Genomic DNA, 16,293 nt, shown 5'->3' on the forward strand with positions numbered 1-16,293 from the left:
GGTATCCTGAAAACCTGATTGGCTGGGGTGCCTCCAGGACCAGGTTTGGAAACCACTGGCTTATGCTATTGGATCAGTACAAGAGGTACCAGAAAGTTATATGAAGAAAAGGGGGTAGAGAGAGTCAGAGAGTGTGTGAATGATCTCTTCCCCTTCCAGAAACTGAGTGGAGTGGCAGTTTTGAAGGACAGTGAATGGATGAACTGTAAAACTCAAGCACCCTATTTGTATTGTAATGTGTTAGAGATTTTGTCCCCATATGATTTTGTGTATGCCAGTTGTAATCTGCCTACTTGTAAGCAGAATAGAAATGTTGAATTAAATAAACAGAAAGTACTAGATCCGATTTTCAGCAATTTGATAAGCAAAATACTAGTAATAAGCTGAAAAAATGCTTAACTATCACAGTCTTATTCAAATGCGATATCCAGAAAATAAACTGCACTTTTTTTCTTATTAAAAGTGGAGAAAACAACCTCAGTAACCAAAGCGTGGCAACAATACAATGCTTATATTCAATGCCAGCATTAACTTGATTCCGTTCTTATCATTGGTCTGAAAACTCCACTTGCGTGCAGGTAAAAGGGTCTAAATGGGAGTTATATGTAACCCATTGAGATAATCTTAGGCAATTGCTTGAATAATAATGTTACTTAGCTTTAACAACTTCGCCCAACGGGGCTCACGGTTTCACTATTGCCATTAGCTTCCTCAGGGGGCCAAGTAACTGTGGGCAAGTCACACTGCCTTAAGTGTTGACGTCCATGGTTTCCAATAAACAAGCAGGTAGAGATCTCCTGCTAAAAGCAGGGAGTGCAGGGGCTGGAAACACCAAAGGTGATTCCTGCAGAGCACAGAGGCTGACAATGCTAGAGGAGACTCCAGCAAAATGCAGAGAGAGCAGGGACTAGAGACAGAGAGGAGACTCCAGCAGAGGGCGCAGGGTTTGAGAATATGACACAGCTTGGTGTTCCGCAGCCATTTGAATTCTGCAGTACTCAAGCTTAGCAGAAATGTGGTGTGTTCACTAGTCAGCAGAACAAATAAGAACTGGAAGGGAAAGAATCCAGTCAGCTACTTGTACAATATAATACATTTATTTAGTGATTTTACAAATGGGGTGGAGGAGTAGCCTAGTGGTTAATGCAGTGGACCTTGATCCTGGGGAACTGAGTTCAACTCCAACTTCAGCTCCTTGTGTCTCTGTGCAAGTCACTTAACCCTCCATTGCCTGGAATAGACATCCTGAGCCAGTACATCAAGCTCCATCTCTGGTCATCTTCAAATCTAAACTAAAAGCCCACCTTTTTGATGCTGCTTTTAACTCCTAACCCTTATTCACTTGTTCAGAACCCTTATTTTATCATCCTCACTTTAATATTCCCTTTTCTCTTATTTGTCCTGTTTGTCTGTCGAGCAGAGACTGTCTCTTCGTGTTCAAGTGTACAGCGCTGCGTACGTCTAGTAGCGCTATAGAAATAAGTAGTAGTAGTCCATTGCTCCTGGTACAAAATAAGTACCTGAATATATGTAAACCACTTTGAATGTAGTTGCAAAAACCTCAGAAAGGCGGTATATCAAGCCCCATTTCCCTACTTATTTATATGACAAATGCTCATCAGATACGCACAGTGAAATGTCTGCTACCTTGCCGTAGCTTCTGATCTCATTTTTTTCCCGTCAGCCATTATTTACTTTTCTGTTTCTCACCAGTAAATAAATTCTGTTTTATTAACCCTGATAAAATGCGGTTCCTAGATATCCCTAAATCATCTGCTTTAAGTCTCGCTATCTCTATTTTAAGAAGTGATAGAAAAAGAATGACTTAACCCGTTTCTTCAAAAGCTATTTATTAAACCTAAGAGAGACTTATGAATAGGAGAAAGAGGACTTGTGAGAAACAAAGGTGATGTGTGTGTGTGGGGGGGGGGGGGGGGGGGGGCTAGCTTCACTTCATATAATGGGAGGGGTCCTTTTCATCCAGTTTGCCTTGGGGAAGGCAATATCAAACTAGCGCACTAAAATTCACATAAACGCAGTGGCGTACCAAGGGGGGGGCGGTCCGCCCCTGGTGCACGCCGCTGGGGGGGGTGCCGCGGGCCTGTTGGCCGAGTCCACTCGTTCCCTCCCTGCTGCTCCCTCTGCACGGAACAGGTTACTTCTTGTTCCGGGGCAGAGGGAGCAGCAGGGAACGAGTGGACTCGGAGCCGACAGGCGCATGACACCCCCCCCCCCCAGCAGGTAAAAATGCACCCGGGGGGTCCCGCTGCACCCAGGGGAGGGGGTGTAATTTCCCCGGGGGGGCGCATTGGCGATCCGCCCTGGGTGTCAGCCAGCCTAGGAACGCCACTGCATAAACGGGGGAGGGGAGACTACCTTTACCTTTTTGCTTTGGTACAATGGGACTACTTGTGACAAACAGAGCATTTACTGGGCTGGGTGGCTGTTTCACAGTCCTCCGATTTTTTCCTGTAATAAAGTTGCCTTAAAGCTTTTTATGCTACAGCCATTAGGGGCAGGGAAAAATGTAACACAGGATAGTCCCAGGCTGAAGGGACCGAGGGAAGAATCCAAAATTTAGAATTTGCACTTAGTTGCATTGTGGACATCACAACTCAGAACTGTAAACCCTGTAAAGAAATTGTAAACTGGTTAGGTCTAGGCTGTATATAAATACTGAAAGTAAATAAATAAACCCCAAATCACTGACCCAAGGCAAGTTTACTCAAGCTCTCTCTTCTCTTCAGTGCCTTTAATTTAGTGAAACTTTACTAATCATTTTCATGCTGCTAAATCAACACTCTAGACCTGTTTAAACAGTATAAAACAATAAAACACCCCTCCAGCACGCATCCACAATCTTAACTGAAGGAAAAACACATATAACCCCCCCCCCCCAACTCAAACACACAACATTGTCTTACCAAGCACTCTACTCTACAAGCCTCTACGTCTCCCTTTCCAAACCTCCTTCACTGATTTCTCTCCCTTCCCAACAGAATTAGTTTTAGTGCGTTTTGATGCCTCTGAAAAGCATTTATGTGATTATTCCATCTGTTTGTTTGGAGGTATTTATTTATATCATTTATACCCCACAGTTTTCCACCGCTGGCAGGCTCAATGTGGCTTACAAAAAAGGGGGTGGGGAAAATAGGCTCTATTCAAACAATGGGGCATGCGTATAAATTAGTTAAAACAATGATTTTTATTGTGAATAGGTGACTCAACACAGCCGTGTTTCGGCGCCGTAGCGCCTTCCTCAGGAGTCTATAAAAACAAATATAATGACAGAAATAATACATAAATACTGCATGTATTATTTCTGTCATTATATTTGTTTTATAGACTCCTGAGGAAGGCGCTATGGCGCCGAAACACGGCTGTGTTGAGTCACCTATTCACAATAAAACTCATTGTTTTAACAAATTTGTACGTCTGCCCCATTGTTTGAATCGAGCCTATTTTCCCCACCCCTTTTTTTGTTTTCGCTTTTTTTGTCCTGTGGGGATCAAGTGCACCTCCACCCTCCGTGTGGTTTTTCTCTCATCAACGTGGCTTACAACATTTAGTAAACAAACAGTAAAATACAATAAATCGAAACTGGTACGGGTGACGTAAAGGCACAGGGTTACGAGAAAGTAGTTAAGTTCACAAGGTCTTTATAGGAGTTGGAGTCCAGGAATCACGGAGGCAGGACGGGATCTGTAGGGTAAGCTTGCCCCAAAAAAGTAGGTCTTGAGAGACTTCCTGAAAGTCAGATCGACCTCTAACTTTGCGTTAAGACTAACCGAGTTTCTAAAACTTCAAGAAAACTAAAGCACGTAATGAACATAACACAATTCTTCTGCTCTAATATTCCTATTGTGGCTCTGCCACATGATCTTTATCCTACCACAACATCAGATGTATTTGTTCACACCGGAGTCTGCTAACGACTCTACTACTACTATTTAACATTTCTAAAACGCTACTAGGGTTACGCAGCGCTGTACAATCAAACATATAAATGGCTAGTGACCGACTCACCTGCAAATGCGCAGTAGAGACTTCCCTCTCTGTCCCGCCCTCGCGTCAAGACGTGATGACATCAGAGGGCGGAACAGAGAGGGAAACGGAGTCGGACGCTGCCTGCCGCTGGAGCCTGGAAAGTTGAAACGAACCAACATCGCTGGCGCACCAACCTCCACCCCCCCCCATCCCCGATGTCGTCGCCACCACTCCCACCCCCCTCCGTATCGGGCACCCTGCACTGACATGACAGTGCCTCTCACCTCCGTGTGGAAGCGCTGCAGGCAGCAGCAGAGCGATCTGCTGCTGCCTGCAGCGCTTTCACACGGAGGTGAGAGGCGCTCTCATGTCAGTGCAGGGGGCCCGGCACAGAGGGGGGAGGGAGCGGCGGCAAGGAGGGTAGCTGGACATGGGGGGAGGGCAGGGGGGAGAAAGGAGGGTTGCTGGACAAAGGGAGAGAGCAGGGCAGAGAGGAGGGTTGGTGGACGGTGGGGGGGGGGGGTCCAAGGGAAAGAGGAGGGTTGTTGGATATGGGGAGAGGGCAGGGGAGAGAGCATGGTTGGTGGACGGGGGAGGCCAGGAGATACAGGAGGGCTGCTGGACATGGGGGGGGGCAGGGGAGAGAGCACGGTTGCTGGACATGGATCAGGGGAGGGGAGGGCAGGGAAGAGAGAAGGTTTGCTGGATATGGATGGATGGAGGTGAGAATTATTATATTTTGCAAAACACAAATCTCGCCCGTTTTAACGGGCTTAACAGCTAGTTTAACATAAAGGACAGTCCCTGCTCAAAGAGCTTACAATCTAAAGGACAAGTGAACAGTCTCTGGTACTATGTAAGCCACATTGAGCCTACAAATAGGTGGGAAAATGTGGGATTTAAATGTAACAAATAAATAAATAAATAAATTTACACTATTGAAAGGATGAACAGAATATGACCAATTAAATGCTAAAAAATCCATGCATAAGCATAATTTTAACTTCCGTGACATTCAGCCCCTTTAAATATGTGCCAAGTACTCACTTTGGTTCTAGCTTCCCTCAAGCTGGAACCAAAGTGAGTACTTGGCACATATTTAAAGGGGCTGAATGTCAAGGTAGTTAAAATTATGCTTATGCATGGATTTTTTAGCATTTAATTGGTCATATTCTGTTCATCCTTTCAATAGTGTTAATGTATTTATTTGTTACATTTAAATCCCACATTTTCCCACCTATTTGTAGGCTCAATATTGTTGCAGGTTCTTCACATCTGCTCAGCAGGAAGAAAATTTCAGCTTCCTCTTTCAAGATGATGCAGAGCAAGGATAAGTGCTACACCTAACACTTCCCTATCATGGATACGTCATTAATGGACCGTAAGACTCCAGCATATGGAAATCTTTCCTATGCTAATGCCCAGGATGTTCACACATGCCCAAATGAGGCCAGAATATGCCTAGCATGAACCACTGAAAACAGGCCTTAACTCTGTGGCAATCAGAAAATGCAAACACCAATTCAGTTCTGTTGTTGGAGTCTTTGGTAACGTAGCATATAGACCATTGCTAGTCACTGTGCAAAGAACTCCCATCAATGAGCCTTAAGCACCACCAGGTATTACAAAACACAGCTGCTAGACTTCTTTTGGGAGAAAGCAGGAACAACCTTATTATATCCATCCTATCTGACCTACAGTGGCTGCAACTGGTAAAGGCTGGTCTTCAGTTCGCAGTAGTCTGGTTTCTGGATAGCCATTATACCTGTTTTTACTGGCAACCCTGTCACTCTTCACGAACACATTTCTCAGAAGAACGGAGATCATGTTGGCAGTTAGATTCCATCCAGTCTGTGCCTATTTGCCACAAATCCTTCTTAATCCCCAGATTTACCTTCCCTTCCTTGTAGATGGATTCTCAGTTCTTGAATTCAGATGCTGTTTCCAGCTTCCGTCACTTCCACTGGGAGGCTGTTCTGTACACCCAGTACCCTCCCTGTGAGTCCCTTCTATCAGCAGCACTACAAATCCTAGAAGACCAAGACAAATATTCCCTGCTCTTCCAGAATTAATTTTCCAGCATCCACCTAATCTGAAGCTAAAACTAGCAAGAGACAAGCTTCTAACAGAAACGCCAAAAGAAGCAGCCTGAGAGCTAGTCTAGAGGGTGCCTGTTAAATGAAGGATGGGGCCCACCTTACTTGAGAGGGTGGAGGTTAGCAAGTTTCCTGAAGGTAGTGGAGCAGGGGTAAAAGGGGTGAGAGCAAGGTCAGGGGGAACAGGGATGGTTGGCTTGGCTTCTGCCAAACTTTCGCGAGGCCGCCCCTTGAACTCTTGTCAGCCATTTTGAAGCGGCGACGGGAGCAAGACAGGTCTGCAGCCGTGCAGGACAGGAAAGACAGGGCTCTTTCCTGCCCCGAAGAGGCCACTAGACCACCAGGGCATGATAATAAGGAAAAGGAGGGGAGGGTAGGCTAGGACACCCTGAGGCCTGTCTGTCCATTCGTCCGCAAACCTGGACAAACGGGCAAGTTGGCAAAACCTACCCAGATGCCCCTCAGTGTCCTCAAAAAGAGGACATGTCCGGGTAAAACCGGACATATGATAACCCTACTCACACGTCAACTATGCCGACCTGTCAAATATGGCCTAAAGGGGTAATTCTCAAGGTGCCGAGATATTGCGCTCCAACTGTGAATTCTATGCTGACAATTAAGCGCTAACTGCTGTTTTACAATACTAGCATAAGTGCTAACTTTAGGCACAAACACCTATGCCAGCTCAATGGCTCGTGTCTACAAGATACTAATAGAGGATTTTCTTGGAGCCTTGGGTTCCCCTGTGTGGTGTCCCCCAGGGCTCACCAATTTCCCCTTTTTATATAATATTTACATGACGACACTAAGTATGATTCAATTGTTATCAGGAGAAATAATGTTTTCTTATGTGGATGATGTTTTTTCTTTTTGTCCCTGTGCACATGAAGTTACATCACTTCATTATTAGGGTATCAGAGACATGGAGCAAGTTAAGTATTGGCCTGCAAAATATAGACTGAAGCTAAATACAGAAAAAATGACATTTTTATGGTTTGGTCTGAAGAAGGGTACTATTCTAGATTCCATCCAGTTAACTGATGGTCTTACTTTTAAGATCAATACTATTAACAGAGTATTATGTGTCCTTTTGGACTCATCTTTAACTTTTGAACCGCAGGAAAACTCAGTCAATAAAAAATCCTTCTTCAAACTGAAGCAGCTACGGATTTTTCAATCAAAATGTTATCAGGAACATTGTAGAGTGTTGGTTCAATCTGTTATTCTGTCAATGCTGGATTACTGTAATGCTCTATATATTGGGTTGTCATCGAAGCTTATGGAAAAATTATATTTAATCCAGAATACGGCAGCAAGATTGATTTATCGAAAATCCAAGTTTGCCATGCGACCCCATTGTTTCGAGATTTGCATTGGCTACCAATACACGGATTCAATTTTTAAAACTGTTTTCTGGTTTTTAAAACGTTTTATGGCAATATCCCTGACAATTTTCATTTCCTGGTTAGTTTGTTAGGTAATCAATTTAGAACATGGTCAAAAGTGTCTGGTGTTATCGTTTCCACCTGTTAAGGGTATTAGATATAAGAGAGTTCATTCGCGGTCTTCTTGCTGTTCTGCGGTTGAACTTTGGAATAGGTTACCCTTGTATGTTCGTCAAAGTCCATCAAATAGCATTTTGAAGAAGAAATTGAAAACATGGTTTTTTTACAGTGTATTTTTTTTAATTTTTAGTATGTAAAATGCTTTGTTTGCTCTTAACATAATTTTGTATCTAATTGTAACCCGCTCTGAACCTATATTTTCAGGGATTTCGTGGGATATAAGACTCTAATAGCAAGTTTTAGCTGCTAAGTTTCACAACTATCACCCAACACAATCATTGAGATCAGCTAGCGAGTGTTTGCTAGAAGTTCCATCATATCATACGATCAAATTAGAGAAGTCTAGAAATTCAATATTTTATATTGTAGGACCTCAGTGCTGGAATGAGATACCTTTGAGATCAAGAACAATACAGGGTTTGGATGAGTTTAAGAAGGAACGGAAAACATTTCTCTGTTTGCAGGCATATGAGAAGGTTGATGAGGAGAAATGACTGGTTAAGAGGCAAAGTTGGAGATGGTCGTGTTAAATTGTGTATGTAACATTTTTAATCTGCCTAGAACGCTGTGATAAGGGGCCCTTTTACTAAGCTGCGGTAAAAAAGGGCCATGAGCTTGTGGCAGTGGCCATTTTTGCCGCACACCAGGGCCTCTTTTACACAACGGTTGTAAAGGCCAAAAAAAGAAATGGCCATGCAGTAAGTTCCGGCTTGCTGCGTGGCCATTTCGGGGGAGCACTTACTACCATCCATTAAGGGTAACCCCCTGTGTAAATATTTTAAAATATTTCTGCTAGCGCCAGAAATGCCACAGGCTGGGGGTGGGGGGGTGGACCTACTGCCAGCACCCATGTTGGACCGTCGGTAGTTCCAGGTTGCCGCACAGCAACCCTTTAGTAAAAGGGCCCCTAAGATTTTTAAATAAATAACTTTAGGCAGGCACATAACTGATAGTATGTTATATCCAAGCTGCAAAGGACTCAAATACAAATCAACTTACGCATCCAGTTTCTCCTACATAAGCACTCAACTGTGGAACGCATTACCAAAAGCCTTGAAAACTACGTACGACCATCTAAACTTCCTGAAAACACTAAAAACTAACCTGTTTAAAAAGGCATAAATGTCTGATCTCTGCAACACAACAAAACTAAAGCACGTAATGGTCATAACAGAACTCTTCCGTTGTACGATTCCCTAGTGTGGCTGTGCCACTTGAACTTTATCTTACCACAACATCACTTTGTATCTGTTTACACCGGAGTCTGCAAACGCCTCTCCGGTACTATGTAAGCCACATTGAGCCTACAAATAGGTGGGAAAATGTGGGATGCAAATGTAACAAACAAATAAATATCCTGTGTGCATGCTAGGCACGCCCCGACCCACCCATTCACCCTCCAGGTCCCCTTGCAGTTGTGTGCTGGGATTTATTAACCACCTTTATGAAGAGATTCATCCAAGGTGATGGCGGGTAGATGGGCAGGCAGGCCTCAGGGTGTCCTATTCTCCCCTCCCCTTCTTTACCTTATTATCGTGCTCTGGTGGTCTAGTGGCCTCTTCAGGGCAGGAAAGAGCCCCCTCTTTCCTGCTCGGCACGGCTGCAGACCTGTCTTGTTCCTGTCGCCGCTTCAAAATCGCTGACGAGATTGAAGCGGTGGCCTTGTGAGACTTTTGCCCCCCTCCCTCCTTTATCTTATTGTTGTGCCCTGGTGGTCTAGTGGCCTGTTCGGGGCAGGAAAGAGCCTCCTCTTTCCTGCCCAGTGCGGCTGCAGACCTGCCTTGCTCCTGTCGCTGCGTCAAAATGGCTGCTGAGAGTTCAAGGTGATGTATAACAGGTACAGTTTAACATACAACTTACAATTTTGTTAACAGCATAACAATAGTAAAACTACCAAATATAAACATAAATACAGCAGTTCCCTTGGAAAATGCACAAGCCCTGTACTTCGTTTAACAGGGTGCAGCCAAGAGCACTGTAAGGCAGTACCACTGCACCAGAAACATTTTTAGTACAGTGAGTGTAACATAGTAACATAGTAGATGACGGCAGAAAAAGACCTGCACGGTCCATCCAGTCTGCCCAACAAGATAAACTCACATATGCTACTTTTTGTGTATACCTTACCTTGATTTGTACCTGTCCTTTTCCGGGCACAGACCGTATAAGTCTGCCCAGCACTATCCCCGCCTCCCAACCACCAGCCCCACCTCCCACCACCAGCTCTGGCACAGACCGTATAAGTCTTCCCAGCACCATCTCCGCCTCCAAACCACCAGTCCCGCCTCCCACCACCGGCTCTGGCACAGACTGTATAAGTCTGCCCAGCACCATCTCAGTCTCCCGCCACCGGCTTTGCCACCCAATCTCGTCTAAGCTCCTTAGGATCCATTCCTTCTGAGCAGGATTCCTTTATGTTTATCCCACGCATAAGAAACAAAGATATCCATCCATACACACACACACATAGGTGCCAACATTTCAAGATGATTGGGGATGCCAACACACAATATAAATTATTTATTTGTTACATTTGTATCCCACATTTTCCCACCTATTTGCAGGCTCAATGTGGCTTACATAGTACCAGAGAGGCGTTCGCCAACTCCGGTATGAGCAAATACAAAGTGATGTTGTAATAGGATAAGGTTCATGTGGAACAGACACATTAGGGAATCGTAGAGCAGAAGAGTTATGTTATGTCCATTACGTGCTTTGGTTTCGTTGTGTTGCAGAGCTCAGGCATTTAAGTTGGATCGGTAGGGTATGCCTTTTTAAACAGGTAAGTTTTTATTGATTTCTGGAAGTTTAGGTGGTCATACGTCGTTTTCAAGGCTTTTGGTAATGTGTCCCACATTTGTGTGCTTATGTAGGAAAAACTGGATACATAAGTTACGTAAGATGCGTAAACTACCCCTCCCTGTATGGGCTTATAATTTGCAGAACCCCAGCTAAGCACAGTTCTGTGTATAACTGATTAGTGTCAATTAGCGCTAACACCAATTATAGCTAATTGATCATTAATGTCAATTAGCAACTAATTATCAAATTAAGTTACGCTCGTAACTGACAGTATTCTATAACACGGCAGCCAGACTAATCTTTGGCAAGACAAGATTTGATAGCACAACAGCTCTTCGTGAGAAGCTTCATTGGCTCCCCATCAGAGAGAGAATTAATTTTAAAGTCCATACACTAATTCATAAGATTATATATGGAGAATCCCCTAACTACATGAATAACCTCATCGACCTCCCAACCAGAAACAGATCAATGTCTTCTCGTACTTACCTCAATTTACACCTTCCCAACTGCAAAGTTATTAAATACAAAACCTCCTATGCATCCAGCTTCTCCTTTTTGGGCAGCCAGCTTTGGAACGCTCTACCAAGATCCATCCGAATAATCAACGACCATCTGCCCTTCAGCAAAATGTTGAAGACCCATCTCTTCAAGAAAGCTTACCCTAAGGACCCAACTTAACTTTTAAGCCCACCCACATGATTCCTGTCCTGATGATTATTATACCTTAGACCATGTCTCCCAATCTCCTTATGCTCATCCCCCAATCTTATCTTCTCAATTCTTACTACTCCTTACCTCTCCCAATCTCCTTTCCTTTTGCACATCTCTGTTTACCTCTCCATGTTTAATTTACATATCCTTAAAACCCCACTATTACTATGTTTACTACAATTTGTAATATTCTCATTCAAAAATTGTAATTCTATTTACTATGTAAGCCGCATTGAACCTGCTATGTGTGGGAAAGCGCGGGGTACAAATGTACGGGAGATGTATGTGTTAGGCGGGGGAGAATCTGATAGGTACGGACGGGGAGAGGGATCTTGGGGTGATAGTATCTGAGGATCTGAAGGCGACGAAACAGTGTGACAAGGCGGTGGCCGTAGCTAGAAGGTTGTTAGGCTGTATAGAGAGAGGTGTGACCAGCAGAAGAAAGGAGGTGTTGATGCCCCTGTATAAGTCGTTGGTGAGGCCCCACCTAGAGTATTGTGTTCAGTTTTGGAGGCCGTACCTTGCGAAGGATGTAAAAAGAATTGAAGCGGTGCAAAGAAAAGCTACAAGAATGTAAGGGATTTGCGTTACAAGACGTATGAGGAGAGACTTGATGACCTGAACATGTATACTCTGGAAGAAAGGAGAAACAGGGGTGATATGATACAGACGTTCAAATATTTGAAAAGTATTAATCCGCAAACGAACCTTTTCCGGAGGTGCAAAGGCGGTAGAACGAGAGGACATGAAATGAGATTGAAGGGGGGCAGACTCAAGAAAAATGTCAGGAAGTATTTTTTTCATGGAGAGAGTAGTGGATGCTTGGAATGCTCTCCCGCGAGAGGTGGTGGAAATGAAAACGGTAACAGAATTCAAACAAGCGTGGGATAAACATAAAGGAATCCTGTTCAGAAGGAATGGATCCTAAGGAGCTTAGCCGAGAGTGGGTGGCAGAGCCGGTGGCGGGAGGCGGGGATAGTGCTGGGCAGACTTATACGGTCTGTGCCAGAGCCGGTGGTGGGAGGCGGGGCTGGTGGTTGGGAGGCGGGGATAGTGCTGGGCAGACTTACACGGTCTGTGCCCTGAAAAGGACAGGTACAAATCAAGGTAAGGTATACACAAAAAGTAGCACATATGAGTTTATCTTGTTGGGCAGACTGGATGGACCATGCAGGTCTTTTTCTGCCGTCATTTACTATGTAATAAATAAATAAATCACGGCATGGTGATCAGCAAATATGCCAGGATATTATAATCGGATTCAATGTCTATTTGGTTTGCACAAAAATCACTGAACTTTCTGTTTTTATTTATTTATTGCACTTGTATCCCACATTTTCCCACCTATTTGCAGGCTCAATGTGGCTTACAAAGATCTGTTATGGCATCGCCGTTACAGGGTAAAAAGATACAATTGGTGTTACAAAGAGATCCGGGATGACAGAGAAGAACTAAGCAAACAGTTGTAGAAAGACGTCATTCAAAGTCAGGGTGGAGTGGTGAAGTGTTCTAGTTAATCTCTTATTTTTGTTTTGTCATGTTTTCTCTTTCTTTTTCTTCTTTCAGTGCTTACTGATCCTTAATATTTATGTTAACTGTGAGACACAATAGTACAACTTCCAGGGGCAAAAAAGGAGATGCAACTAGTCACAACACAAGAAATGAAAGAAGAAAAGTGACTGGGAAGGCAGAACCAGGCAGGTTGCAGACATGGAACAACAGCCAGTCTACATACCATAAACATAATCAAAGAAATGGGCTTTGCTATCACTTGGGGGTTCTGAAAAAGGAACCAGCAATTTAATGGGTGGCAGAGCTGGTGGTTGGGAGACGGGGCTAATGCTGGGCACACTTATACAGTCTGTGCCAGAGCTGGTGGTGGGAGGCGGGACTGGTAGTTGGGAGGCGAGGATAGTGCTGGGCAGACTTATACAGTCTGTGCCCTGAAGAGGACAGTACAAATAAAAAAAGTAGCACGTATGAATTTATCTTCTTGGGTAGACTGGATGGACCGTGCAGGTCTTTTTCTGCCATCATCTACTATGTTTACTATGTTTAATCATAAGAACATAAGTCCTGCTTCCAACAGTGGCCAAGCCAGGTCACAAGTACCTGGCAGAAACCCAATTAGTAGCAACATTCCATGCTACCAATCCCAGGGCAAGCAGTGGCTTCCTCCATGTCCATTTCTGGACTTTTCCTCCAGGAACTTGTCCAAACCTTTTTTAAACCCAGATACGCTGACTGCTGTTTCCACATCCTCCAGCAATGAATTCTCTCCCATCGTCCGTCCTCCCAAAAAAAGAAAAGAACAAGGAATCCCACACAGAACCAACGGAGCCTACTTTTCAAAATACTTGTGTCCCTCAAAAGAAACCATGATTGGGAACCCCTTTCATCCCCTGACATGGTCTGAAAATCTGGTGTGGATAGGCTATCAAAGACAAGAGTTATCCAGGAAATATACATGCTTTCCTTACAACCTCTACTGGTCCTGTGTGAAAAACAACCCAGGGCAGTAAAATTCAGAAACTTCTATAGGGCTAACAAAAAAAGATCTTAGGGGTTTATCCAGAATCGGTTTTTGTTTATATGTTTTATTATTATATATGTTTATTGTAACCTGACCAGATCACTGGATGGAGTGGGATATAAATCTGAAAATAAATACATACAGGGAGAAGATCCGCCAGAAACGCGGAGAACTCAAACACCCCACGGTAGAAACAATGTAACAAAAAAAAGTGGGAGAGCGACCAAGGATGCCAGAAAACTGGAGGATGTTAAATGATAAACAATTTTATTGATAAATTTGAAGACTCGACACGTCGTGTTTCGGCCGTCAGGCCTGCATCAGGAGTCTCTGGGACAATAACGTTGAAAATAATTGTTCAGACGTAACGTTGTAGTCTTTAAAAAGACTGTGTTTGAAAAAAAGTAGCCGTCTGATGCGCTGCGTGCGCAATTCGTAGTGCAGTTCGGAAAAAAGTACATTGAAAAAAAGCCAGCGTTATAAGGAAAAAAAGAGCGCCAAAAACAAAAAAAGCCGAAATCCACGGGAGCTTTTTTTCAATGTACTTTTTCCCGAACTGCACTACGAATAGCGCACGCAGCGCATCAGACGGCTACTTTTTTTCAAACACAGTCTTTTTAAAGACTACAACGTTACGTCTGAACAATTATTTTCAACGTTATTGTCCCAGAGACTCCTGATGCAGGCCTGACGGCCGAAACACGACGTGTCGAGTCTTCATATTTATCAATAAAATTGTTTATCATTTAACATCCTCCAGTTTTCTGGCATCCTTGGTCGCTCTCCCACTTTTTTTTGTTACATAATAAATACATACATACATACTGGGCCGATAAAGACCTCAATAAGTCATCCATGATCATAGAAAGACTTGGCCGGAAGAGACCCCTCAAGGAGTCAGTCATAATTATAGAAGGATAGTGCTGAAAAAGATCTCAGTATGCCATCTAGAAAAATGAAAGATAAAGCTGGAAGAGACCTGAGGGATCCAGAATCACAGGATAAAATCATATGGTTGCTGTGGTTTATGAAAATAAAGTTAAATAAATAATGGTGATATACCTCTTCATTGGACTAAGATTTTGAGAGTTGTCATTCCCTTCCTCAGGTCCAAAACAGAAAGTAAATAACAACAACGGCCCCAAAATACACATGAATCATAAAAAACATAACAATAGTGCATAGGGAAAAGGTGAAGGTGGAGGAGAGCCTCGTTGATGTGTTAGAGTGACTAGAAAGTGACTGGCAGTATAACTGGGTAGTGAGTAAAAAAAAAATCTCATGTCTTGATTTAGTTCTTTCTTGTCTGATCCAAAATGTTTGTTGTGGAACCATAGGGAGATAGGGCTATATAGGATGTCCAGAATCATAGAAAGACAGAAATGGAGGGGGCCTGAAGATCTTACACGGTGCTGCAGGAGATCTATTGAGGTCTCATAGACCATCCCTTGCCTCAATCAGAATCCACTGCACATCTGCAACTCACATGTACGAAATTGATGTCTATCTAAACTGCTTTTAGAATGTAAAAGTGATGTCTGAATGGATAACGTGTGTCATTTTTTCCATCTAGTAACAATGTGTGTCCAACTCATTTAGAATCAGGCTACGATGCAAAGATCATCATTGATAACTACCTGGGCTCCCCCCCCCCCCCCCCCCCACACAAAAATTCTGTATCTTCTTTCCAACTCAGCCCATCATTGCAGTGTGAATCCTCAGCTGGGATCCACGAACCAGGGCGCTTTCCAGAATCATGCAATCATGGATCCCAAGTCCATCCAGTGGGTGTCACTGTTGTGCAACAATGGCACTTCCTACCCCCAGGGGCTGAAACCATTGCCTCTGAAGCCTTCCCAGCCCTGGTCCCTAGGAAGCCATAGACATGAGCCACAAATCCATGCTAGGTCCTTCGCATGTGGTTGTTCACAACATACCCCAGAGCCACAGGCCAGCCAACCAGTTTCACCTCTTAACTTTACTGTACTTACAAACTTAACTATGCACCCTAAAGGAAAATCAATTATCAAATCTGATTTTATGAGTTTCTCACCCTCCCTTCTGCTATAGAGCAGCTGCTCTGGGCCGCCTCCATCTCAGGGAATGAAAGTAGATGCAGAGTTACTTACCCATTAAAATTAAAAAAAGAGCAGAAGCCTGGGATGCAGCAGTTTTCCACCAGTTCTTAGGAGTCATGGCTTTGCCGTTAAGATTAAATCCTTGGATACATTAGACATGAAATCACAAAGCCCAGATCCTCTCGATGAAGAACTGAGGGTGGGATCCAGTCTGCAGTTGGGCTTAAAAACTGCCTGTGGTCGGCGGGTGCGGGGTCTGCTAACTATTGGGCCAATAGAGACTTGGCATTTTATTAGTGGGAGCCTTTAGGAGAAAAAAAAAAAGCAAATAGAAAGGAGAATTTTGTTTTCTGTTTGGAAATGTGTGGCAAACATTCAGTGGTGAAATATTTTGAGACACAGCAGGGCTTTGTCACTCTTGCATTCTCCCTGCAGATGTGGGCGATTCTTTAGCCCCCCGATAAGAATGCTGTGACAGACATACAGAGGACAGAGAGATGGAGGGCACTGAAGAGAGA

General features: G+C 43.8%; 1 protein-coding gene across 1 annotated transcript in view; it reads right to left on the bottom strand.

Annotated features, from left to right (window-relative positions):
- Positions 1–15,993, bottom strand: part of MPZ (myelin protein zero) — a 28,622-nt gene extending 12,629 nt beyond the window's left edge. The window contains exon 1 of the mRNA XM_030187169.1: positions 15,827–15,993. Coding sequence (XP_030043029.1) covers positions 15,827–15,893 — 67 coding nt within the window. The 5' untranslated portion in view covers positions 15,894–15,993. The remainder of the gene's footprint in view (positions 1–15,826) is intronic.
- Between the last annotated feature and the right edge of the window lie 300 nt (positions 15,994–16,293).

The sequence above is a fragment of the Microcaecilia unicolor genome, chromosome 14 (genome assembly GCF_901765095.1).
Source record: "Microcaecilia unicolor chromosome 14, aMicUni1.1, whole genome shotgun sequence".
Taxonomy (NCBI): Eukaryota; Metazoa; Chordata; class Amphibia; order Gymnophiona; family Siphonopidae; genus Microcaecilia; species Microcaecilia unicolor.